This window comes from Epinephelus fuscoguttatus, linkage group LG9 (genome assembly GCF_011397635.1).
Source record: "Epinephelus fuscoguttatus linkage group LG9, E.fuscoguttatus.final_Chr_v1".
NCBI lineage: Eukaryota > Metazoa > Chordata > Actinopteri > Perciformes > Serranidae > Epinephelus > Epinephelus fuscoguttatus.
The window spans coordinates 941,104-968,243 of record NC_064760.1 but is presented as its reverse complement, the minus strand read 5'-3'; the positions used below and the strand labels follow the sequence as shown (position 1 = coordinate 968,243).

The 27,140-nt window shown below is 46.1% G+C and overlaps 2 protein-coding genes across 2 annotated transcripts in view; one reads left to right on the top strand and one right to left on the bottom strand.

Moving 5' to 3' along the window:
- The window catches only part of LOC125894085 (uncharacterized), a 328,241-nt gene that overhangs the window by 214,176 nt on the left and 86,925 nt on the right, over positions 1 to 27,140 (bottom strand). The window lies entirely within an intron of this gene.
- The window catches only part of fat2 (FAT atypical cadherin 2), a 119,376-nt gene that overhangs the window by 49,156 nt on the left and 43,080 nt on the right, over positions 1 to 27,140 (top strand). Inside the window, exons 11-19 of the mRNA XM_049585213.1 lie at positions 1,761 to 5,428; positions 6,703 to 7,099; positions 9,135 to 9,334; positions 10,270 to 10,423; positions 11,510 to 11,743; positions 17,879 to 18,268; positions 24,993 to 25,204; positions 26,579 to 26,716; positions 26,821 to 26,964. Coding sequence (XP_049441170.1) covers positions 1,761 to 5,428; positions 6,703 to 7,099; positions 9,135 to 9,334; positions 10,270 to 10,423; positions 11,510 to 11,743; positions 17,879 to 18,268; positions 24,993 to 25,204; positions 26,579 to 26,716; positions 26,821 to 26,964 — 5,537 coding nt within the window. The remainder of the gene's footprint in view (positions 1 to 1,760; positions 5,429 to 6,702; positions 7,100 to 9,134; positions 9,335 to 10,269; positions 10,424 to 11,509; positions 11,744 to 17,878; positions 18,269 to 24,992; positions 25,205 to 26,578; positions 26,717 to 26,820; positions 26,965 to 27,140) is intronic.

The following is a 27,140-nucleotide window of genomic DNA, read 5'->3' as shown; positions in this document are numbered from 1 at the left end:
AAATATCATCAGATTAATTTTATTATTATCTAAAGCTGTGAGCAGACACATTGTGTTTACAGGCCGTCTGTTCATCTCTCAACAACACCTAGAAGGGATTTTTTTTCAAATTTCAAATTTGGCACAAACGTTCACGTCCAACGACTGAAGAATAAAGTGATTTGAATTTGGTGTTTGAAGGTCACTGTGACCTCACAAAATGTGTTCATACATTAAACACAAAGAAGCAGCTCAGTTACTGACCAGGGGCCTCATTTATAAAAGAGTGCTTAGGATTCATACTAAAAGTTGACGTGCGCCCAAAAGCTGAAAATGACGTGCGCCAAAAAATAATCTGATTTATAAAACTGTGCGCACGCACACTTGCAGGCAATGTTCTCTTTATAAATCACAGACCTCCTGGAGTTGTGCGCACCCAGATCCGCCTCATATTCCGCCCTCTACACGCCCTAGTTCAGCCATAAATGGTCATGGAAATCACCTCATGAATGCGATCTGCATATAAATAAGCCGGCATGCAAGTGTTCTCTCGTTGTGAGTCACGGCGACAGGTGTGAGAAACGAACCAAAAAACGGAATTTCTCTGACTGAGCTCGAGACTTTAACGGGAGGTGGAGGACTGAAGAAAGATTTTATTTGGTGGCCACAGCAGCGGGATCACTAATAAAAGAAAGCAAAAAAATAGTGGCAACACATCAACGCTGCTGATGCTGTCAGCTGTGTCTGTGGGACTGCACCGACAGTGACAGAGAAATAAAAAGTGGTCTGATCTAAAGGTAGACCAAATATTTCTACTCCTTTACCAACATGTAGTTAATGTGTTGCTTTTAAATTTGAGGATGTTTGACATTGATGTGCGACATAAAGAATCACATTTATTAAAGGTGGAGGCAAAAAGGAGGATGTGCCAGTGCCATCTTGCGCAATTGCGCACGAGGGTCACCGCAGTATTTATATGTTTATGGCAATTAGTCTGATCAGACACCCGGCCTGAATTACAGCATGAACCAGTGGTATCCCTGTCCCAAAATACAATTCAAAGATGAAAGTGTAATAGGCGAACACGTTTCTTCATGCCAGCTTTGTCATGAACAGCACATGTCTAAGTAGCGCTGATGAAATGAGTGTAACGGTTGTGCTTAATGGCTGTATTTCGAGACATGATAAATGCACTGGAAATATTTAGCTAAATAAATAAATATATTCCATGCAGTCGCGCCGTCCTCTCCCCCTCCTGCGCTCACAGAGTGGACAATGAGACGTTAGAGGCAGTGCAGATTATATACGTATTTAGAAAGAATTTCAATTCAGGATTTGAGTTTGTTTTACAACGTTTTAATGAAACAATTATCACTCACTCCAAGCGCAAAATAAGGCTGCTGGATTTAATTTCACTGATAACGTGGATCTAAGGTGGATATAGCGTGACATTAGATTTGTGTGAGACATCAATAAAAATCTGACTCCACTTCTCCACCTCGCCGTCTGCGTCGCCACTTCCCAGTGTCTCCAAAATGTGCACACGCATGACTCAGAGTTTGCTTACAGGTGCGCACATTCTCCCGCCAAGTTTATTTTTATAAATCACAACCTTTGCGTGGTAAGTGGCATACGCCACTTTCAAGCCCCGTTTTGTGTGTAAGCAAGCTTTATAAATGAGGCCCCTGAGGTCTACACACCACCAGGATCACTAACTGTAAGGCTGATAGCATTTTGAATGAACTGATCAGTCTGACACCTGGTTTCCTTTCTCCCTGCAGGGAACATCGACAACATCTTCTCCATAGATCCCAAGCTGGGCTCCATCACTGTGTCCAAACCTCTGGACCTGCAGCCTCAGGACCAGTTCCACCTGACCGTGAAGGCGACTGACCAGGGCTTCCCTCAGCGCAGCGACCTCTGCTCCGTCCACGTCCACATCCGCATCTCAGACCACACTCCACCAGCCTTCCCCTCTGATGAATACCTGACAGAGGTCAGTGAGTCCAGCGCCCTGGGAACACCGGTGGTCACCATCTCGGCCTCCAGCCCTGCCGCAGTGCACTATGGGATAGAAAGTGGCAACCCTAACGGAACGTTTCATATCAACCCGTACACCGGGCTGATTTCAGTCCAGAGGCATCTCGACTTTGAGAGCTGTGACTCCTACAAGCTCAAAGTGACGGCTTCTACCACAGCCGGAGCCTCGTCCAGGACAGCTGTTCACGTCTACGTGGTCGACGAGAACGACAACGCTCCTGTGTTCAAACAGAGGGAGTACCTGGGGCAAATCAGTGAGTCAGCTCACATCAACAGCATGGTGATGGGGGAGAGGAACACGCCTCTGGTCATCCAGGCGTCAGACGCAGACAAAGATTCAAACTCTCTGCTGGTGTTTGAGATCCTGGAGCCGGACGCTCTGAGCGTCTTCAGGATGGACTCCAGTATGGGCACCATCTCTTTGATCTCACCTGTGGACTTTGAGGCCAAGGCTGAGTATCACTTCACTGTGCAGGTGAAAGACTCTGGAGAGTCGTCGCTGTATGCAGCAGAGCCCGCCAAGGTCACCATCCGCGTCCTGGACCTGAATGACTGCCCGCCACAATTCAGCACCTCAGTGTATGAGCCATCCATCATATCCCCACCTGTCAGAGACGCAGAGGTCGCACGCGTCATGGCCCACGACGCCGACTCTGCGGTCTCATACAGCATCACCGAGGGGAATCTTCACAACGCCTTTTCAATTCACCCGGACACCGGTGTCATCACTGTGAGCAACGAGTCTGACTTCAGGCCGTTTTACCAGCTGGTCATCAGAGCATCTGACGGCCTCTACAAAGACTCAGCCACCGTCAGGGTCAATGTCACAAACCTGACAGACAGTGATCTGGGATTTGAGCACAAAGTGTACTCAGCCAGCGTCACAGAAAACCTGAAGACAGTGAAAACTTTGTTGGCGCTCAAAGCAACAGGTGTTTTTTTAAACGAGCCTGTTTTATATTCTGTGGTGAACCCAGTGGGGAAGTTTGTGATCTCCCAGACGTCTGGCGTTCTAGAAACAACCGGTTTCCCTTTTGACCGGGAGGAACAAGATGTTTATGACGTAGTGGTGAAGGTAGAAGACATGAGAACGCCACCGAGAACAGCCACCACCCAGGTGAAGGTTTTTATCGATGACGTCAATGACAACGCTCCACAGTTTTTAAACTTGCCTTTTTCAATGATGATTTCTGAAACCACCGAACCAGGAGACGTTTTATATCAAGCAACCGCCGTGGACAGAGACCTGGGAGAGAACGGATCCATCATGTACTCACTGGAGGAGGACTACAACCTCTTCAGGATAGATCCTGATGTAGGCGATGTGTCCCTACAGCGGCCACTTGACTTTGAAGCTCTGAATAAATATGTGTTGACAGTCTTGGCTACAGACGACGGCGAGCCCGGTCACACCACAGCGGCAGAGCTCAGCATTCAAGTGAGGAATCAAACCAACCCAGTTTTCCAGACTCTTCTGTATCCGCTCAAAGTCCCCGAAAACGTCCCTCCGTTCACCACCATCCTTCACGTCCAGGCCAGGAACCCAGAGGGCTACCGGCTCATTTACAACCTGCAGGAGGAAAACGCCTCGCAACACTTTCACATTGATTTCAAAACTGGCGTGTTGACCGTCACCAACCCGCTCGACTACGAGAGCCAGACCATGCACATGTTGACAGTTAGAGCAACCGACTCTGTGACCGGAGCTTTCTCTGAGGCCTCCATCGAAATCGAAGTAGAGGACGTGAACGATAATGCCCCGGTTTTCTCAAAGCGGGCGTACACTGTGGACGTAGTTGAGGAGCTCCCGATCGGCACCTCTGTGATACAACTGTCTGCCTCTGACAGAGACTCTGGGAGGAATAAAGATCTGACTTTCCAGATTGTGAAAACGGAGAAGAACGAGACTGACGTCTTCAACATCGACCCCCACAGCGGGTTGATTGTCACAAAACAGGTGCTCGACCACGAAAACACAAAACACTTTGATTTAAGAATCAGAGCCACTGATAACGGCACCCTCCCTCTCAGCAGCGAAGCTCACGTCTTCATAAATGTGACCGACGTCAATGACAACCCACCAGACTTCGTCAGCTCCCAGTATGACGCCACGCTGGATGAAATGGCAAAGTGCGGCCACATCGTCATCAAAATCCAAGCCTCAGACCCGGACACCGGCGACCTGAACAACCTTAGATACAAAATCCTCTCAGGGAACGAAGGTCGCTACTTCAACATCAACGAGTCGTCAGGAATCATCTCGTTCTCTAACGTCTGTAAGAGGAACCTGGATCCGTACTATAACTTGACGGTGGCGGTGTCGGACGGAGTGTTTCAGAAAACAGCTCCAGTCAACATCGACATGATCAACAGCAACAGGCACAGTCCGCACTTCAAGCAGAGCATCTACGAAGCAGAGCTGGCTGAGAACGCAGAGGCGGGAACTCGGGTGATACGCCTGGCGGCTATCGACCCAGACGACGGGCCGTACGGCAGCGTGGACTACACCATCATCAACAAACTCGCTGATGAGAAGTTTGCCATCGACGCCGACGGGCAGATTGTCACGACGCAGCCATTGGACAGAGAGAACCCTGCCCAGAGGGTCATAGCTATCAAAGTGATGGCTAAAGACGGCGGCGGGAAAGTGGCCTTCTGCACGGTGAAGATCATCCTCACAGACGAGAACGACAACATCCCTCAGTTCAAAGCGTCAGAATACCAGGTGTCAATCCAGTCCACCGTGAACAAAGGCTCCCCCGTCATCCAGATCATGGCTTATGATGCAGACGACGGCAAAAACGCAGACGTCACCTACACGGTGGATGAAGCCGAAGAGGTGACGGAGGACATTATCGAGATCAACCCTTTCACCGGAGTCGTGAGTGTGAAGGAGAGTCTGGTCGGCATGGAGAACAAGATCTTTAACTTCAAAGTCAAAGCTCGTGACGGCAGCCTTCCCTTCTACAACTCCACCGTCCCCGTTCAGCTCAAAGTGGTTCCTCCTGAGGTTCCTCTGCCCAAGTTCTCAGAGCCGCTCTACACCTTCTCAGCTGCAGAAGACGTCCCCATAGGGACGGAGGTGGGCTCGGTGAGGGCGGACTCCGACATGCCTCTGATCTACAGCCTGGTGAACGGGAACACGGTGGAGAGCAACAAGGACAAAGTCTTCAGTCTGGATAAAGAAAGTGGAACGCTGCTGCTGCAGAAGACTATCGACCACGAGAAGACAAAGTGGTATCAGATCGATGTGATCGCCCAGGGGAACCATAACGGGACGGACGTGGCGTCACTGGTGTCGGTCAGCATCCAGGTCCAAGACGTGAACGATAACCAGCCGGTGTTTGATGCTAACCCGTACAGGGCCTTCCTGGCTGAGAACATGCCAGCTGGAACCACCGTGATCCAGGTGAGAACCGAGTCACTGTGGACGTGTGTGTGTGTGTGTGTGTGTGTGTGTGTTAGAGGCTTACTGTTAAAGGTTTTTAAGGTGCATTTCCCAGATTGAGTGGAAGGAACTTAAGCTCTGCGTTTAGATAAGATAAACACACCTGCTGACTATCAGGGTTTACACTGATTTCATATTGTTCAGACAGTTGTAGTGTGAAGTTGCAGCCTCCTAGTTATCATGTCAAGTCTGATAAATCTGGAACACCTGCCTGCTGCTGCGTCACACTTTGTCACAAAAGAAGAGGAAAAAGTTTTCTTCGTGAATGAAACTGCTGCAGATCTGTAGCTCAACAGTTTCCATGTTGAAATAATAGTTTAATGGGAACAGTTTGTTCACGCTCTGCTCTTCTTTTTTTTTTTCTTGTGCAATTAATTCGCGTCAATTTATTTTTTCAAACTGTTGTTTTTGTCGTGAGTGTTCAAAAACAGAACACCAACAACAGGCTGTGAAACAGTTACGTCATTTTTATCTGGAACAAGTTTGATTTTTCTGAGCTCGTACCACGGATAAAGAAATGAAGCCGTCCTGTTCTGTGGAGCAGACGTCACGTCACAACACCATGACAGTGTTGTTAAAAGCAGCTCATAGTGAGGTCGTTATAGTGAAACTGAAACTAAGATCAGGTGTGAGAAAACACTTGTATGTATTTAAACTCTAACTAATATAAAGTTATACAGGAAATGACTTTAGTTTTTGTTAATTTTGATAAAAACCCTTTTAATCTGACCTGAGGACTCTGACAGACTGAAGGACTATGAAGAACTTGCAGGGTAATCCGGGAACAGACACATAATCTGAAAAAGCCAACAACTCGGTTTTATAGTCTGAACTTCTATAAAAAACGCACTGCATGGTAACAGCCCAACAGCCCTTTCATTGTCAACAGGTGTAGCCACAGTGGGCTGGTTGAAGGGACTGGGAGTTAAACTGGACCAGGCCACCAGTTTACATCACTGAGGGTGTGAATATCTTTGATAATAAATATTCACACACATTTCACATTTTCGTGTCGTTTATTTGTCGTGCCCGCGGCGTGTAAAGGTCGTCAGCCTAACTGGGCCTCAGACGCCTCAGACCAATACTGAACGTACAGAGATACAAAATGATGTAAATTTTCTCTTCTGACTTCCTGTGAGACAGCAAACAAACGTATTTCCCAAAACGTCTTCACATCTTTTTAAAAAGCTTCACTTTGAAATAAAAACTGACCGAATGTTGATCTCGACCTGCAGGTGACCGCCAACGACCCGGACACAGACACCAACGGCCTCGTGACCTACAGCCTGGAGTCTCTACCTGACGACGCTGCGGCTGACATCACTGAGATCTTCTCCATCGACGGAGAGAGCGGCTGGATCACCACCGTACGGCCGACGGACTGCGAGGCCACCAGGGTTTACAGGTTCAACGTGCTCGCCACGGATCATGGCGGCGACGTCAAGCTGTCATCCAGCGTCCTGGTGGAGGTGACGGTGACGGACGAGAACGACAACCCGCCAAAGTTCTCAGATGAAGTGTACCGCGGCTCGGTGGTGGAGAACAGCAGCCCCGGGGAGGTCATCGTCTCCATGACGACCACAGACTCTGACGTGTCACTGGAGAACCGCCTGGTGACGTGTTACATCACAGGTGAGGAACATGTGTTTATGTGAGCATGTGTTGCTCCCATGTGTTCGTGTGTGTGAGTGAATCTGATGGAGACAGTGAAGTGAAGGAAGTAAACGTCTCTCAGCTGAGCGCTGATGTTTTATTCAAATTAATGACAGACAGAAACAGGCTGATGAGCCCAAAACAAAACCACACTAATGTCAATCCTCCATTTCACCTCTGGACTGTCGGAGCCGTTTTGAGCAGCTTTGTTTTTGTAGAGTGTATCAGAGGAATATTTGCTTCTGGATTATTAATAAATGGACAGTTCGTCTGATTTTAACAGAAAGAGACTGAAACAAAAGCAAATGTGAGGATTTTATTTATTCAGTGTTTGTCTACAACACACAAAATCCAAAATTCATCACCGTGATTATAGTTTCTCATCACGGCCCCAGCATGGGTTTTAGAAATGCTGAGATGTGAACAGCTCAACAACCCAAAGTTTCTGACTCGCCACCAACAAGGTGATGAAGTTGTGCAACACTGTGGGATTTATTTAAACAAATCTTTAGTTTATTGAACTGTTGAATCTCAAAGTGTCAGTTTAGGTTAATTTTGCAGCCATCAACAGGTCACTAACGGGTTCACATCAGTTAACTTCAGCACCACAGCTGTTGGAGCATTATCGCCAACATTTGACCGCTAGCTCCGCCCACACGTAAGCCAAACTTAGGGCACAGCGTCAGTGCTGATTAAAATGTGAGTTAGCTAGCTAGTGAATGCTAATGTGAGCTAGCAATGTCAGCTAACACGCAAGTCGATACTTTAGCAAGCTAACTAAGCTAACTGCTGACACCTCCCCGTCCAACAGAAAACACTGTGTCGCTCTTCATCCTCTTCATCAGTGCTTGTCACAGAAAGTGAAAGTAAAGTCATCCTCAGATTCACTCTGATCTTGGAAATGAGCTCCGCCCACTTGAGTTGCCTCGCTATATTCACGTGTTTGTGACAGTGCACCAGACACTGATCGTGTGAACCATGTTGTGGCACCAGTTTTCAGAGTGAGACTGTTGGGGAATCAGTCCATAACTGTATCTTTGTAGATTTCATAAATCATCTCAACATGAAGTATGAAGATCTTCGGTCCTCAGTAATCTGTATCAGTGACCACATGACGTCCTCACCTGTGGGACACCTCAGTAAAATGTCCTACGTTGACTGAAGTTGTCTCAGGTGCACAGCGACCTGTTCCTCGTGGTGCTGCAGGTTGTTCATATAAAGCAACACTCAGTTTGTTGCAGCATCTCAGTGTAACACGTCTGACCTGCGTGGCAGCGTCTGACAGCTGTAAAGAATCTAAACGGTTTTTACAGCGTCTCCGTCAGCATCAGCTCACCTGTCAAACAGGTGGCTGAGTGGAATCTGCTGCAGCATCCAGAGTGACGGTTTCACTCAGCAGCTGCAGAAAAACACTGTCTTCATCTCAAAGATCAAAGTCTGTAAGAAAGTAATGAAATGTAAAGTACCCAGGTGAGTCAGCCTGATGTGGACGTGCTCATCCAAAATACAGAAATCAAGAATATTAGTGAATAATTCATCAGGAAAAACATGACGGCAGCACTCACCATCAGACTCCCTGTTTTCTGTCAAATACAAATAAAAATTGTGAGTTATAAAAAACTTTATCAGACTCTGAACGTCAGAGGCTCAGTGAGGAGCAGCTGTGAACAACAACATCAGTACGACCTGTATGTACAGATATTAATAATAATAACGAGTGTTCAGTCTGTCTCAGCCTCGTTGTCTCTGTGGCACAAACACTTGTGTATGATCTGTTATTAGAACTTCTCCTCACATACCAGCTCATGTTCATAGTTTCAGAACACATTTGTTAATTCACTTTTCATCAAGTGATAATTTTTCATTTGTTGATTGATCCAAGAAATAATCAGTTTTTCTAAGTACTTGTTGCGATGCTGATACCAGCTTTTGAAATTGCCTCCAATACTGGTTTAATGCTGCCTCCTCCACCTGACTGTCTGTGCACTAACTGAGCTCTTGGTCCCGCCTGCAGACGGCGACCCTCTGGGTCAGTTCGCCATCATCCAGGAGGACGACGGCGAGTGGGGTCTGATCGTGAAGGAAGCTCTGGACAGAGAGACCAAAGACAGATACACGCTCAGAGTCACCGCCACTGACGGGAAGTACGAGGCTCCAGTTACCGTGGACGTCCACGTGTTGGACATCAATGACAACAGTCCGCAGTGTGAACAGGTAAGGGGGGGGGGGGTGTTTCATGGTGTCATCAGATCGTTCTCAGTGTGTCGGGGACACTGAATAATTTTCTCAGCTTTATTAGATTGTCTTTACATCTTTAACTGCAGCAGTAACCTTAATTAGTAAATTAAATCAACAGTGATAACCCTCTTACCTCAGACTCTGCCCGCCGCCGTCTGAAACCTTCACCCATAAATAATCTTGTTAGTTTCAGTGCAGAGAAAAGTGTGTGACCTCTCCTGAAATCATCTGTTATTGGATTTAATCTGAAGACAGCCCGTCCACACAGCGAGCGTCCTCGTGGACTCACCTGTACTGAACAGCTTCAGTAACACACCTGAACACAGAACATCACTGTTCATATTAACTGCAGCGCACACACAACCACAAACACACGTCGGTATCAGTCCTGAGAGGAACGTGTCCACGCTCCAGATTATTATGAACACAGTTTGTTTTGTTGCTAAGAGGTGAGTCAGGATGAGGAGCTGAGCTTCATCACAACTCTGACACTGAGAGGGGATCTGGAACCAGTTCTGACTTTAACTAGTTTGTTCACATTTCAACAAAAGTGCTGAGAGTGTATTTATATAGTTTCATATAGTCCCGGTCTTTATTAGAGCTCATATTATATTTATATATGTTTGTCATGTCGTGTTGTGTCGTGCAGCTCTGGTGTCATTATTTCTTCTGATATCAACTCTTAGCTGATGATGAGGAGTTAAAGTTAAACTCTGGATGTGAAGATCAGAAGCTTTAACTGTGCTGATGGACTGTGACTAGAGTTAAAGTGTTTGAACCACCTTCCTCCTCCTCTTCATCAACACCGCAGCAGCAGCATCATGATTTTATTTCCGCCGCTCTCGCTGTCTCGGCGAGAGAAGTGCTATGCAAATGTTGTTCTGATTATTGTTATTATCTTGGCGTTCCAGCTGGTGTACACGGAGGCGGTGATGGAAAACTCGCCCTCCAGCATGTTTGTGCTGAAGGTTTCGGCTTCAGACCCAGACGTGGGAGCTAATGGACAGATCTCCTACACCCTCCACGGTCCTGACGCAGACAAGTTCCATCTCGACCACAGGACAGGTACGGCGCCGTCTGTTCAGGGTCAAAACACGAGCGAGTGTTTGAGCTGCTGAGAGCGGCGGCACTCAGAGAGCCAACAACATTTCTGTTGTCATGTCAGGAGCTCCTCGCTGACGTCCATCACTCCTCATTTCTGTCTTTATGTCTGTCTGTGGTGTCCTCGCTGCCTCCTGATTGGCTGTCAGGTATCTCACAGTTTTAGGTGTTGAAACAGACGCTGCAGCTCAACTCTCTCGTACTGAGTCAAACAGTGTGTGACAGGATGATCTGACTTTACATGTAGAGCCAGCGACAGGTCGACGTCTCCACATGTCATGAAACACAAGTTTAAAGTACTTTAACTTTACACTGTAAAATATGATGAGTTCATCTTTCTTTAAAAAATCTAGGAAGCCTTGAAAGAAAAAGTTATGTTTCTGTAAATCTAATGAGAAGTTGTTGCAACTATAAAAACTATATAAACACTTATACTAATTTAACACTAATTTAATGTGAGCAAATATTAAATGAAACAATAGAAATATTAAATAAATGAATTCGACCACGAGGGCCGGTGAACACACTAAATGTAAAACTGTCTTCATCGTGACACAACACAGATAAAATAGTTCAGTAAAGTCCGACTGACTTGGTTCACTGATGTTTCTCACATTCAGACAAAAAAAGTCAAAATATAATTATACACTGGATTATAAACTTTTCTGGATCCTCACAGACGTGTTACAGAAAACACCAGAACAAAGAAAAAAACAAAATTCATTGGTCATTTTTAAGTTGCATCAACAGAACATAACTTGAGACTAATCTTTATATTTACTCACTTTTTTAAAGGCGATCAGTTTCCACGATATTTTAAAGAGACATTTACTCGTTAGGTTTTACAGTGTAAACTAAAAGTACTTTAAACTTGTTCTTGGTATTACACGTTTTAAGCGGTGTGGAGATGTCGACCTGTTTGAGGCTCGAAACAGAGGGTTGGATCGTCTGTTAAGAAACTTTATGAATCAGTGCGGAGGTGTTGGCGTGCAGCACTGTGGTTTCTACAGCCTCTGTGTTCACCTCAGCGTTGTCTCCGTGTTTCCTCAGGCGAGCTCTTCACACTGGCTGTGTTGGACCGGGAGAAGGAGGTGGAGTATAATCTGGTAGCGAAGGCGACGGACGGCGGCGGGCGGTCGTGTCAGGCGGACATCCGGCTGATGGTCCAGGACATGAACGACAACCCACCTCACTTCTCCTCCAGCCACTACGAGGTCACCGTGTTCGACAACACCACCGTCCGAACTCCCGTCGCTGTCATATACGCCAAGGACCCCGACACTGGTAGGTCTTCACAACACGACCTCACGATGTGGCTGCTCGCGGCTAACAGGCGGAGCTAGCTGCTGACAGCCACCGCTGCAGCTAACAAACTCCACAAAGCCATTCAGCAGCTCCACCATCCACAGTCAGGGGGCGCTGTCTTGTTTAAACGTCCTGCTGGTCGCTGTGAGCGTTCAGGTGAAACAGTCTGTGTTTGTCTCAGGTCAGGACATGTTGCAACAGCTCCTCAGTCCTGAGTCTGCCAACCTTAACTCTACTAGAGCCTAATAACACACAGTGTGTGAGTGTGTGTGTGTGTGTGTGTGTGTGTACTATCACTAACCCTCTACACAATACAGACTAATCTGTTCCCAACAGAGTTTTTCTTTCTGAAACACCCACCTGATTCCTCTCCTCTGTGTCACCCTGACTTTAACCCTTGCAGATAAACTCTGCAGGATGTTCCTCAACATAATGCACGGACTCAAACAGCAGTGATCCCTCTTCATCATCATCATCACTGATAAGCCAGTGTGAGTGTGTGGAGGTGTGTTTACCTGCACAGACACAGAGTTTATTAGTGTCGCCTCATGTTGTTGTGTTCAGGGTGTTTGGTGACATCAGGACTTTATAAACAAGCAGCACCCAGGAGGAAACTATGAAAGTTACGGACGCAGCACCAAAAGTGCAAATACAGCGAGATGAAACACTGAATTGTTGGATTTTACTTTAAAGCGGTTTGGAAACAGAAACCAGCAGTTCCTGAGAGGCTGCTCTCCCCTGACGGAGCAGCAGAGCCTCCAGCTCCCCGTTATGTTGTTCCTCTCATACAGGCAGGCGGCTGTGAGGAGCTCTAAACTAATGTGATTAACTACTTAAAAAAAAAGGCCGTGGATCATTTTTATTCAACAGTATGAACTGAGTCTGTTGAACTATGACAGCATGTCATCACTGGACACTGTCGCTAATATCCCACAGAACGTCAGTGTGTGTGATGGAAACAATCTGATTGGTTTCAAGCTTCAGTTTAGAAACACGTCGGCTGTGAGGCTGAAGGAGAGCTGTTTGTTTAATAATGGATCACTACAGATACATCGTGCTGCGTCTTGAACCGCCTGGGAAACGTGAAGTCGGGCGCTGTGTGCCGACTTTAAAGAGCGCGGCGGCCGGTTGCATCTGTAGTTGCTCAGCGACCATAACCAGCACTGAATCACAGCCTGTTTACCTGAAGCCCTGAGGTCAGAGCTGATCTACTTCCTGTTTGTCTGTGGGACAGATGTAAACAATGATCAACTTGCCCTCCATATTGATCACACACTGATATTTACTGAGGAAGGAAAGATGTCTGACAGCTGTGATTGGTTGGTCCTCGTCATGTGACGTTCCAAGTTAAACTCTATCTCAGGCTGCAGCCATCAGGCCCTGACAAACAGGCGCTTGGGAACGCGTGGGCACCATGATGGCGTTGCTCTGGTGTGTGAGCACACCTGCCACGCTTCTATGTTAACAAACAATAAACCTGAGGCCGCAAAAATCACGGCATGTGTACGACGCCAAAAGTTTCAAGTCGTCGCACAGTGAGAAAATAAATCGCATATACTGAACAAAGATTTTGATGCACTGATCATCGTTTTATCATCAAATCACTGACCTTTGAATGTTCCCACCGCTCACCTGCAAACCAGTCAACATGTGGGCGTCTCCCAAACTGGACAATGACAACAAAGCTCCTGGTTCAGTCGTGTTGATATGAACACACCAACTATCAGCTCCGTCTTCATCCTTCGGTTCTTTGTTTGTCTTGCTCTCGTTTCGTTAGTGTAACTCATGATTTACTTTGTTTGTCTCCTCCCTGTCACTCCTCCTGCCTCCTGATCTCGTCATTCAGTGTGTGTGTGTGTGTGTGAGCACAGTTTGATCTCACTGTTGTTTATTTAATCACTTTGTGTTTGTTGCAGTAAATCTGAAGTTACTGACTCAGTCTGTTCCAAACGTCCGACTGCTGCGTCTGAATCTTTTATTCATGTGCTGCCTCCGATGGTTGGCTGGTTTCAGGAGGGAACAGAGTCTGATAAAAGACAAGTAAAACAGACAGTTTCCTTGTCTGAAACACACACACACACACACACACACACGCACACACACACAGACACACACACACACACACACACACACACACACACACACACACACAGACATTCACACTTGAACAGTCTCAGTTCACACATGAGAATCGATAAAAATGCACAAAGACGCCCACAAACACAAAAATTCTGCCTCTGCAAAGATGAACAAACACACGCACGCAGGCACACACACACACACACACACACACACACACACACACACACACACAGAGAACAGGTTGGCCACTCCCTCAGATGTGCAGCAGCTTGCCCTCTCACAGTTTCTCACAAACACAGTGACTCAGGAACTTTTTTGTTTTCATGGATGTTTTATTCATTTTTATTTTGAAAACACATTAAACAAAGAACACACAGTCTGCAGGTCTCAGCAGGCCCACACTCAAATCTGGATGCTATTGATTCAGTAGATCAGAAAGACTCAGCTTGCCTTGTTCCAGGGGCCACTTTTACATTATGACAGGGGGCCAGGGGCCACTCAGTGGCCCCACACATGTACACAGGGGCGTTTCTAGTATCTAAGGACCTTTGGGGCTCAGACCTCTGTCTGGGCTCCAGGGGATGCTGTCCTGGCACTTTTCTTTGTAGTTTGGTGCTTTGTTTGCTCTCTGGCTGCGTTCAAACATGGTGGTAGGGGTATGAAGCAGTTTCGCCCACGTAAACACACAGATTTTGTTTTGGACACACACACTTCATTGTGTTGAACTTCTGCCAGAGGCCACCTGGTTTTGGTCAATTAAATAAAGAGGGCGCGGCATCATGAAGCAGGGAGACGACAAGATGGAGGAGCTGATGATGTCGCTGTCTCAACACTGGAGTTGCACAACACAGTGGCAGCAATGTCTGAGACCAACAGAAACATTTCCACCAAACTTCAGATGGTAAACTGTCCAAACATGTCCAACTCTTTGGTCGTTTCACTCAGTTTCCATGACGACAGAGGAAACAGATTTATATAAATCCCTGTAAACATGTCAGTGTGAGTGAAATGGTCCTGCAGTGAATGTGTCACAGTGGGACTAACACACCCAGATCATGTGACTCCTGCATGTATACAGTCAATCAGACCCAAACTGGCCGAGGCGCTCTGAGCATGCTCCACAGTTTTCGCCCCGGGCTTTGACCCGGAAGTCCAATAGCATTAAATGTGTAAGAGAAGAAGAAGCCGGTAACAACATGGAGAAATCTACATCCAGAGTTGTGACTTTTTGGACGCACCAAATGTACAGAGCTGTAAAGTTGTCCACCATGGTAGCAGTTAGCTGCTAGCTAACCGTAGCTAACTTGTTTGTCCATTGTTTGGTCTGTGACGTAATAGGTCAACAGGAAAAAGGTCCAATACTAACAAGCTGAAAGGGGGCATATCTCCACCTATCGTAGAGGAGTCCTTGTCTAGCTTTCACTTCCTGCCCGTCATCGCCACCCTGGACCGCAGTGACAGCAGCTACTTTAAAAAAGACTCTGCTGTTGTCAGGGTGGGTGCCGCGTGTGAGAGCAGCTTAATGTACATTAACGTGTGGATTAGAAAATGTTTGGGGTTCACCCAGCACCTGATCAGGGGCCTGATAATCTGCGGTGAAACATGCAGACAGATGTGTAACATGATGCCTTTATGTCTGAATTCATTCAGAGTGAAACTGGTGTCGCAGCAGTTTCATCATTTTTCAGAACATTTTGCGTCTAATGTTTCACAGGTCAGGAAACACATCAGGGCTGAGAGGAAACATCAGTGAATGAATGAAGGATCTGATATTTGGATGTTTAACTGCAGCGCCATCTGTTGTCCAATCACTGAGCTGAACCCTGAGATGCGTCCTCCCTGTGCAACTTGTTGAACCACCTGTTTGCTCTGTTTGAGTTGAAGCTGTTGACCTTTAATCATCAGCTCTCCCATTAGTCTGTGTAATTATCCCAGAACAGCAGCTCCCAATTGTTAAGCTCCTCAACTCTTAAAGACAAACTGTCTGCTGAGAGCTGACGAGCTGTGGAGGAGAGGAGGTGTGGAGGAGAGGGGGTGTGGAGGAGAGGAGGTGTGGAGGAGAGGAGGTGTGGAGGAGAGGGGGTGTGGAGGAGAGGGGGTGTGGAGGAGAGGAGGTGTGGAGGAGGTGTGGAGGAGAGGGGGTGAGGAGGAGAGGGGGTGTGGAGGTGTGGGGGTGTGGTGGAGAGGTGGTGTGGAGGAGAGGGGGTGTGGAGGAGAGGAGGTGTGGAGGAGAGGGGGTGTGGAGGAGAGGGGGTGTGGAGGAGAGGAGCTGTGGAGGAGAGGAGGTGTGGAGGAGAGGGGGTGTGGAGGAGAGGAGGTGTGGAGGAGAGGGGGTGTGGAGGAGAGGGGGTGTGGAGGAGAGGAGGTGTGGAGGAGAGGGGGTGTGGAGGAGAGGAGGTGTGGAGGAGGTGTGGAGGAGAGGGGGTGTGGAGGAGAGGAGCTGTGGAGGAGAGGAGGTGTGGAGGAGAGGAGGTGTGGAGGAGGTGTGGAGAGACAAACCAGACGGAGGTGATGACTGTCATCACGTCTTCACTCAGTAATAATGATTATAATAATGAATGAAGGAACATTCCTGTCATAGTCTGAATTTTTGTGTCCAAACAGGTGTCGGTGCAGCCGGAGTCACTTTATCTGAATATACAGTAGATATTTCACCATGCTCAGGAAAACACATCTCATAGATTTATGACTTTTAAATCTCAGAGAATTTAAATAAATTAATATATTTGATTGAAATATTTTTTTTCTCATAAATTTATGAATCTGTAATATCAGACAATATTTAAAAAAAAATCACTCAAATTTATTACTTTATATCTTAAATCTCAGAGTTGTTTTCTTGAAAATTTGGAAATTTGTTTGTCTTGTAATTTTAACAATTTAATCTGAAAGAACATCTCTTAATCTCTGCAGACAAAAGAGATGAACATGTTTTATTGTAAATTTCCCAGTTTAATCTCAGAGATTTTATAATCTCACATATTGTTTAATTTTTTATTTGGTAAATTTGTGAGTTTTGTTCCTTGTAAATGTTCCTCTGTAACCTCAGAGAGTATTCAGTTTTTTTCATGCAGTTTAACAACTTTGTAATTTCTGGATATATATATATATATATATATATATATATATATTTTTTTTTTTTTTTTTTTTTTTTTTGTTGTGAATTTCTTTTTTTTTCTCCACCACTTTAATCTGAGAATATCCACGTTTGTAATGCAAATTAAGACTTCATAATGTTAAAAAAGAATATTTGATTTTTTTATTTGTGACATATTTTTTTGTAAATTGACCAATTTAATATCAGAAACATCAACAAGTCTTTTTTTATGCAACTTTATGACATAATGATCTCAAAGACTCAGAATTTTTTTATTGTAAATTTGTAAATATTTAAGTTTTTTCTTGTAAATGTTTCTTTTTCAATCTCAGAGAATCAGAGAGTTCTTTTCCTGAGTTTATAACTTTAAACTTATCACAGCCCTGAGCTCCATTTTTATTTGGTTTGATTTTTTTCTTCCTCCAGTGGCACTAAAACAACATCAAACCAAACAGCATCATGTCTAGAGTTTTATATAAATAATGTTCGTGCCTCTAAAGACACTGACAGTCAGTGTCATAGTCCACGTGCACGTGTGAACACTGTGCACGTGTTGGACTTAATGCAGCAGCAGTGTGAGTGGAAACAGCTTCATCTCCTGGAGACGAGGATGAGGATGGTTATTATAATCAGTTTTTTGGCGCGTGTATAAAAGTTTCTTTCTTTCTTCTGATGGTGCAGTAAAAAGTTACATGATGTTGTTGTTGTTTGTCGTCTCTGTGCTTCCACATCACGTCTTCACGTTAAATGGCGGACACACCCTGACAGGATCCTGATGTGGGTTTTAGGAACGGTAGGAAATTCTTGGCTAATTTATTTCCCCTCTGGGTGGAAAGGATGGAGGCGCCGTGCAGCAGCACGTATGTCAGGTCACATGACTGAAACACGTCAGAGTAACTCGTTGATTCATGTCTCTGCGTCTTCTCGTCCTGCAGGTATAAACTCCGAGGTCAAGTACTCCCTCCTGGCGGGTGACAGCGGCTACTTCTCTCTGGACGAGTTTTCAGGGATCCTGCGTCTGGAGCGACCTCTGACCCCTGACACGCCGCCCACCTTTGAGCTGAAGGTGAAGGCCACTGATCGTGGCCTGCCTCGTCACCTCTACTCTGTTGCCACGGTGACGGTGGACGTGGTCTCCTTGGACGACTACCAGCCTGTCTTCCTGAGCTCAGAGTACACGGCTCAGCTCCCAGAGTCCTTAGCGGTGGGGTCGGAGGTGCTGAGCGTCTCCGCGCTGACGAGGGACGGAGGAGGGCCGGATCCTGTCTTCTACCGCATCGTGTCCGGCAACGAGGACGGACGCTTCCTGCTGGACTCACGGACAGGTAGGAAAAGTTTTTGTCCCTCTGTCCCACACAAATTACCTAAACAGATGAGAGCGAGTTTCCCATGATGCATCACTGTGTTTCTTTAAAGAGGAAGTGTGGTGATTTTAAAGGTCAGTTTATTCATCAGGAGGAAGACGACTTCCACGTCCTGTGGAAATATGTCTCTGTGTGTGTGTGTGAGTGTGTGAGTGTGTGTGTGAGTGTGCTGTTTAATTTGTTACATCCAGTAGAGTCACAGAGTTTGAGCTCCTCATCAGAAGTTCAGCAGTTATTTGTTGAGTATTTGTTTCTGTGTTTTCGTCTGCTGCTGTTTAAAACTTGCAGAGTGTGAGTGTGAGCTGTGGTCGCCCCTCTGGAGCTGTGGGACCGTCTCAGGGCTTCCTGCTGATCAATCATTGAAGGGCAGCTGGTCAGAAGGAGCGCTCTCATTGATCACTGTCCACTGCGTTAGTTTTCATTATTTGTGGAGAGCAGAACGTTTTTAAAGTTTGAGAAGTGGAGACGTGGCGATCAGGATGTGCTGGGCGGACGGACGGACACCTGCAGGAAAATATCAGACCTGCAGAGGTCACTGAGAAACTCAAACATGTGTTGGCAGAAAAGTGTTTTTATTAAAGTTAAACTAGAGGAAGGAAAGTGTGAAGTTTCTAACAGAGCCTGTGACGGTGTTAAAGGCTCAGCTGAGGCGTGTTTCCACAGTTTGATATTAAAGACTCAGTCCTCTCAGCAGACTCAGTCCTCACATCAGACTCAGTCCTCTCAGCAGACTCAGTCCTCTCAGCAGACTCAGTCCTCACATCAGACTCAGTCCTCACATCAGACTCAGTCCTCTCAGCAGACTCAGTCCTCTCAGCAGACTCAGTCCTCACATCAGACTCAGTCCTCACAGCAGACTCAGTCCTCACAGCAGACTCAGTCCTCTCAGCAGACTCAGTCCTCACATCAGACTCAGTCCTCACATCAGACTCAGTCCTCACATCAGACTCAGTCCTCACAGCAGACTCAGTCCTCAAAGCAGACTCAGTCAGCTGCTCAGTGAGTCGACCTCTGGTGTTGAGTTGTGTCTGTTTCTAACTATATGACTTCAGCTCTGGTTTGTACTCGCTGACAGTTTGTGCAGCTCCTCTACAGAATCCTCAGATCAGAGACAAACTGACTCGACACTTGAGTGCTGTGTGTTCACAGAGCTGAGAGGTTCAGTGACGCCTCGCAGACACATCGCAGGTCTCTAACAGGATACGTGTTTGCACCTGTTGGGGACTGTCAGCGAGCTGCAGCCAATGAGAGTGTGAGACTTGGTGTGAAGGAAAACCTGGGTCATCTGTAACAAAAGGAACTGTACTGTGTGTGTTGCTGCACGGACCACAGTTGTTGTCGCACTCGGAGGACACAGGCTGTAGAGGTGTGTGAACACGTGTGTCCACAACAACAAAACAATCCCATCACTTCTTAAGTTTGGACAGAGACAGACGCCCCCCCGCTCTCTGTCTCCAGACTCAAAGACTGAGACGAAGCAGCGCTGGTCAAAAACATTTTCAGAAACACATTTAGCTTCCTGTTTAACTGTGCGGTGCGGAGCAGTGCATTCTGGTAGTTGTAGGTTAAAGAGAATACCTCAGTCTCTTGTCATGTGGCGCCAGATTAAAAGATATTCATGTCTTTGTGCTGCAGAGACGGAGCAGTGTTAAGTGAAGACCTCTGTCTGCAGCAGTGACACACGTCTTTCATTTATTTATTTACAGGGACTGTGTGGAGGTTTGGTTTAACTAACTCATAAACAAACCATCTGTTTAACATTTTCAGCCTTTCCTCAGAAACAAAGGAACAAAAGTCACGGGTGGAGACGACGTGCATTCATCTGAAACTTAATCAGTAAAGTCAGTAAAGTTTTCTTTGTTTTTTGCTTCATTTTTAATCAATAGGGTTTTTTTTCTGTCGGCTGTATGAAAGAGTGACTCAGCAGCTCGTTGAGACGTCTCCTCATAATTAATTTGTTTCTGATGGTTCAAAATGATGAGATCAATTATGGAGGCTCTGCATCATCCCTGAAATCTCTCCGAGGACGTGGACAATAAATCTGACACTGGTCCTGGATCAGGGACGCAGCACAGTTTGTCACAGATGGACGGGGTTTACACAGGGACGTGTCCCACTGTCCACCTGTCTCTGAGGCTGGAAGTTAACTGTCATCCCATCTGAGACACCACAGTGACACAGAGTGACGTCTCGTCAGGACACATGATGAACACATTTTAGATTCATTAAGGACACACAGAAAAAGTTTCACTGCTCAGACTGAAGTGAAACATGATGCGGGTGAGTGAGATGAGGCTCAATGTCAGAAGTTAAGACGATGTAAATTAAGCATGAAGGGAAGATTCATCAGACAGACCTCAGAGGTGATGATGATGATGATGATGATGATGATGATGAAAATGAAAAAATATACAGCTCTAAAACATGCGATATAAAACAGCTGATAAAATGATTACACAGAAAAGCCAAAAAGTATGTAAATAAATGAAGTGATGGTACGACCAGATGAATGAGACCGTGATTATTCTGCACAGCTGTGTGAGACTTTGTCACCTGATGCTTTGGTACAGTGCAGCTCCCTGTGACTTCAGTTAATGCAGACTTTGTCTAAATGTAGATCTGTGGAGTTTTACAGCTGCTGTTCCCAGTGCTCCTGCTTCTTTGGAAATGTCTGCAGAGGCTCTGACTGTTACTGAACTTATCCAAAGAAACAAAAATGATAAAAGTTCTTTTCTTTGTAAATTTACCCTCTTTAGCTCCGATCACTGTGAATCACTGTGACCAGAGATAGAATACATGTATAGCTTTATAAAACACTGTCTCCCAGTCTGAAGTGTTACAGCTGACAAACATGTGACTTCACAGAGACACAGATAAACCTGAACAGACTGTGATCACATGAGGCACAATGAAAAGTGTAAACGTGTCCCTGGTCAGTTTACTGACCTGTCCACAGTGGACGAACACACCCAGAGATCATGGTGACATCACAGCCTCGTAAACAGGGACCAGTTATAATCTGTAACTATCATCAAACCTCCTGGTTATTAAATCTGTGCATGAATGAATGAATGAATGAATGACTGAATGAATGAATGAGCAGACCGCAGATCGTCTCTGTGATGAGACGTTGAGAGGAAAGAAAACAACTGGTTGAACAAATATCTTTACCCTGAGAGAGATCAGTGTGTGTGTGTGTGTGTGTGTGTAGGCATGTACAAGCTGGCGTTCTGTACCTGTTGAGACCTGGAGGTGTCACATGGTTGTTGTTGGATCCTGTTTAGTGTGGTTGTAATGAAGTGCGGTCGGGCTGCGTGTCTCTGCTGGATGAGACTCGACAGACACGTATAATGATTCTCCTCAGACCTGATGAGTGTAATAAACATGTTACGCTCTGCTGTCTGCAAACACACAGCGGCAGGATCATCACCACACAAATTACATGTTTAGATTGGGTTTGTCGGCAGTTTGAGTGATTTGGAGGGAAGTGTACGAGAGAGTCAGGATTTTATTACCAAAGGAAGAAGACTGAGAATCAGACAGAGAGGCGAGTTTATTTCTGCAGCGTGGTATAGCACATAAGAAGATCAGAAGCATCAAGACAAGATGCAACAGAAGCAGTGACAGACAGCGACGCTGTGACCTCTCAGCCAAAGTCACGTCTGTGTTGGCTTCACTTTGCTGCTTCAGTGACTCATCATGACCATAATTCTTCCACAGACCTTTTCCTACATTTCCATCCTCGCCGCTGCTTCTCGACAACACGTCTCAACTGTCAGCGTCCGCTCTGTATGTAAACCGTGCTGCTCTGCTTGAACGCACCTCACATTGAGATGCAGGACGTTTATAACGCAGAGTGACAGACAGGGTGTAAAATGAATGTTCTTGTGCGACCAGCAAGCTGCCGTGGATGATAATTCTCACCCTGAGTCTGTGTGTGTGCATCATGGGACACATGTGGCGAACTCTGGCTGCTGTCGGCGACTTTAACCTTTCCTCTGACATAAATCTCTGCACAGATGGCTGCTTGTCTGCACGTGTCATCTGTCATCCACATGTGAAGTTTAACCGCAATTTACGGCCGCCATTAAATGAGGCGTCAGAGTGCTTCAGGGGATAAAATGTGTCATGTCCACTTTTTCTTGTCTGTTATTGAGTCGCTGCTCTCTGATCATCGACCTCCTGCAAACCTCCTGCACTGTAACACACACACCTGCTCACCTCCTGCTGTCTGCTCCTCTGCTGGCTCCATCTACAGGGCCTCCTTACTGAGGGGCTGCTGTGTAGTTCCTCCTGGACATGATGACATACTGCCAGCTGAAGAGAAGAGAAGAGAAGAGAAGAGAAGAGAAGAGAAGAGAAGAGAAGAGAAGAGAAGAATCCGGAGTTGAAACATTAATCAGAAATTAAACATTAAATAATTAACTTGCAAATATTTTAATAGTCGAATCATCTCAGTCAGTTATCTTACAAACATTCTGAACAACTGAACTCAGGTACAAGATGTCCTCTCATATTTATCCACATGAATCTGACACAGATTTTATAAGAGAAATACACTCAGCGGCCACTTTATTAGGTACACCTTGCTGGTACCAGGTTGGACCCCCTTTTTAATTCTTGGTGTCACAGACTCAACAAGGTGCTGAAACATTCCTCAGAGATGTTGGTCCATATTGACATGATGACATCACACAGTTGATCCATGATGAGAATCTCCCGTTCCAGCACATCCCAAAGGTGCTCTATTGGACTGAGATCTGGTGACTGTGGAGGCCATTGGAGTACAGTGAACTCATTGTCATGTTTGAGATGATGTGAGCTTTGTGACATGGTGCGTTATCCTGCTGGAAGTAGCCATCAGAAGATGGGTACACTGTGGTCATAAAGGGATGGACACGCTCAGCAGCAATACTCAGGTAGGCTGTGGTGTTTAAACCATGCTCAGTTGGTACTAAGAAAATCTCCCCCACACCATTACACCACCAGCAGCAGCAGCAGCAGCCTGAAGCGTTGATACAAGGCAGGATGGATCCATGCTTCCATCTGAATGTGGTTTTTCCAATCTTCTATTGTCCAGTTTTGGTGAGAAAACCCGTGTGAATTGTAGCCTCAGTTTCCTGTTGTTAGCTGACAGGAGTGGCACCTGGTGTGGTCTTCTGCTGCTGTAGCCCATCTGCTTCAAGGTTGGACAAGGTGTTGTTGCTTCAGAGATGCTCTTCTGCAGACCTTGGTTGGAACCAGTGCTTATTTGACTTCCTGTTGCCTTTCTATCATCTTGAACCAGTCTGGCCATTCTCCTCTGACCTCTGGCATCAACAAGGCATTTTGGCTCACTGGATATTTTCTCTTTTTGGGACCATCCTCTGTAAACCCTAGAGATGGTTGTGCTGAAAATCCCAGTAAATACTCAGACCAGCCCGTCTGGCACCAACAACCATGCCACGTTCAAAGTCACTTCAATCACCTTTCTTCATCATTCTGATGCTCCGTTTGAACTTCAGCAGCTCGTCTTCACCATGTCTACATGACTAAATGTTAATGAGCTGCTGACACCTGATTGGCTGATTAACTATTTGTGTTAATTGAACAGGTGTACCTAATAAAGTGGCCAGTGAGTGTATATCAACAAAGATCTTTAAGTTAAACCTGTGAGTGTGTCTCTGTCCTCACACTACAGCGTGAATCAGCTCTGGTTGAGATCTCGACCTGAATTTAAAACCAACGAGTGTTGAGCCGTTCCACATGTATCTGTAATGATGGACCCAGCGCGAGTGAAGAGGCTGCAGAACTACACAGAACAAATCCAGACATGTTTTATGACTCCCTCAGCGTTGGGCTCAGAAGGTGAACAGAGCAGCGTCGTCCAGTTTGTGAACTCTGAGCTGGATGTTTCATATCAGAGCGAACTCTTTAACACATTTCATCACCTCCAATCAATCCTGTCAGATCGCATCACAACTCTGAACGCAGCGCGGTGCTGTTCACAGACCTGCAGTCTGACATGTTTTAGGCTCAAAGAAAACTCATGTTCAAGTTTGTTATCACAGATGTCGTGAACTGGTTGTCACCTCTCTGCACCAGTATCTGCCCAGTAATGAACTGGTCGTCACCTCTCTGCACCAGTATCTGCCCAGTAATGAACTGGTCGTCACCTCTCTGCACCAGTATCTGCCCAGTAATGAACTGGTTGTCACCTCTCTGCACCAGTATTTGCCCAGTAATGAACTGGTTGTCACCTCTCTGCACCAGTATCTGCCCAGTAATGAACTGGTCGTCACCTCTCTGCACCAGTATTTGCCCAGTAATGAACTGGTCGTCACCTCTCTGCACCAGTATTTGCCCAGTAATGAACTGGTCGTCACCTCTCTGCACCAGTATTTGCCCACACAAAAAAAATCCTTTTGTGCGTGGGGGGCGTGATGCACATTCAGCGCTACTGGCAACTTTAAATGCCGATCAATATTTGTGATAAGTCGCAGCCTAGCTTCCTGTTCCTGTACATAAACATGTTGAATCAAAATGTTTTCTGCTCGCTGTTTGACTTAAAATGAACCAAAGGTGTTCGAAGTGGAAACAATCTGACGTTCAGCCGGAGCTGATTTAAAATTAAATTTCTGATGTTTGTGTAGAAACAGGTTGAGTCTGTTCTTCATCATTTCCTCTTCTCCCTCTGCTCTTTCAGGCCTCCTGACCCTCAGCGCCCCGCTGGACTTTGAAGTTTCGCGGGAGTACTACCTGTCTGTGGAGGGAAGTCGTGGAAAGTCGTCCCTCAGTGACATCACCACGGTTATCATCAACGTGACTGACCTGAACGACAACACGCCGGTGTTCGGACGAGGCGACTACAGTGCAGAGGTGTCAGAGGACCTGACGCCTGGAGGCCTGGTGATGAAGGTAAGAGCAGACAGAGACGCAGAGGTTTCTCTATGTAATGTGACGCAGTCAGCACAGCTTGATGATGTAGGAAACTTTGAAATTTATGTCACAGTGACAAATGTCAGTTCAGCTACTTCACATAAAATCAAACCAATTTGAGCTCGGGGAGGACAGTGAAGGTTACACTGATACGATGACTTTGTTAGGAGTCCTTCAGCACACACACACACACACACACACACACACACACACACATCATAAACAAAAGCATCAATAATCTTTAATTGATTCACCAAATTAAATGTAGCTGTAAATTTGGTTCAGGTTCAGCTGAACTGAAGGAAACATCTCTGTTGTCTGTCTCTTTCTGCTGTGCTTTGTTTTCATTGTCTCATTTCACAAACACACTGAGAACACACGTGTGTGTATGTGTGTGTAACATGACAGCGTCTGACAGCTGGCGGCCGACTGATGACTCAGGTAACAGAAAAAAAAGAGAAGACACACAAACAGAATCAGCTCCTGAAAATTCACTTATACTGATAATAACACACACACAGCAACAACATCTCTGTACGAGACGATCTGGCAGCCTGTTGACTGTGTGCATGTGTAAACACACACACACACACACACACACACACACACACACACACACACACACACACATGTCAGCCGCCGTCTGTCAGGCCTGCAGCAGAGATAACGCAGTAATAACACAGCTCAGTGACTCTGATGGTCGCACCTCTGCTGCATGATGAGTCTGTAATCGTATGGTTTCATATTTGACATTTTTCTTCCTCCGTCGGCTGTTTCCATCTCCGCGCTCTCACCCTGTAACTGCAACATGTCGCAGTGTGAAATGTTTGAACTGTTTCCACAGACGGAGGCAGAGGTTCGTCCGTCAGCCGACACACTGAAGGATTCATCGTTACGAGTTAAAGCAATAAACATAGTTTAATTTCAACACAATGAGTCGTGTGTGTGTTTGTCACTGAGCGCAGAGTCTGCTGTAAAATAAATGAACCAAAGAGTTTCATCCTGTTTCACTGCTTACAAGAATTTTCAATTTATAACTCATCAGAAATGAATCTTTCATCACAGCGAGATCAAAGCTTTGTAGTTGCAGATAAAAGATGTTGATTCACGAGAAAGAGACAGATGTGAGGACACAGATAGAAAAAGCCCCTGAAGGTGTGCAGTCCTCCTCAGTGAGCGCCTCCTCTCAGGGAGCCTCCACAGCTGTTTGGTCTGGTTGTTGCTCTGTTGGATTGAATTCATTCAACTGTTGATACAGTCTGAGGATCCTTAGTTTGACTCCTTGCATCCTTCAGGACGAGGCGAGACTAAAGAGACGTTTCTGTCCCCTCCCTTCTCTCTGCTTATCTCCAGGTCACAGCCACCGATCAGGACGGGCCCATCAACAACCTGCTGCGTTACTCCATCGTGAGCGGAGACCCTCTGCAGCAGTTCACAATTCACCCTCGCAGTGGAGAGATCAGTGTCCGCACGGCGCTGGACAGAGAGGAGGTCAGTGTGTCTCTGTCAGACGGGTCAAAGTGAACAAAGACAAAAACAGGTGTGAAGATGAATTATTCAAACATGAGAAATAAGAAGCTGTGTGTCGTCTGCAGATCCCTCATTACTCTCTGACGGTGCAGGCAGCAGATGAAGGAGACCCTCCTCTGTCCTCTGCCGTCCTCATCACCATCACCGTCACAGACGTCAACGACAACCCGCCTGTCTTCTCTCAGGTCAACCACAGTCTGCTGCTGCAGGTACGAACAGCCACAACATCTCCAGGGTTCTTCTTACACCATGTCAGTGCACATATACGCAGGTTATTTCAACACGGGAAAACCTGTTAGTACCAGGTGATGGACTGATGTCACAGGTTGGTAAACAGCAGACAGCAGCAGGAGGCCGTGAACATGTTGCTCCGTTTCCTGAATAA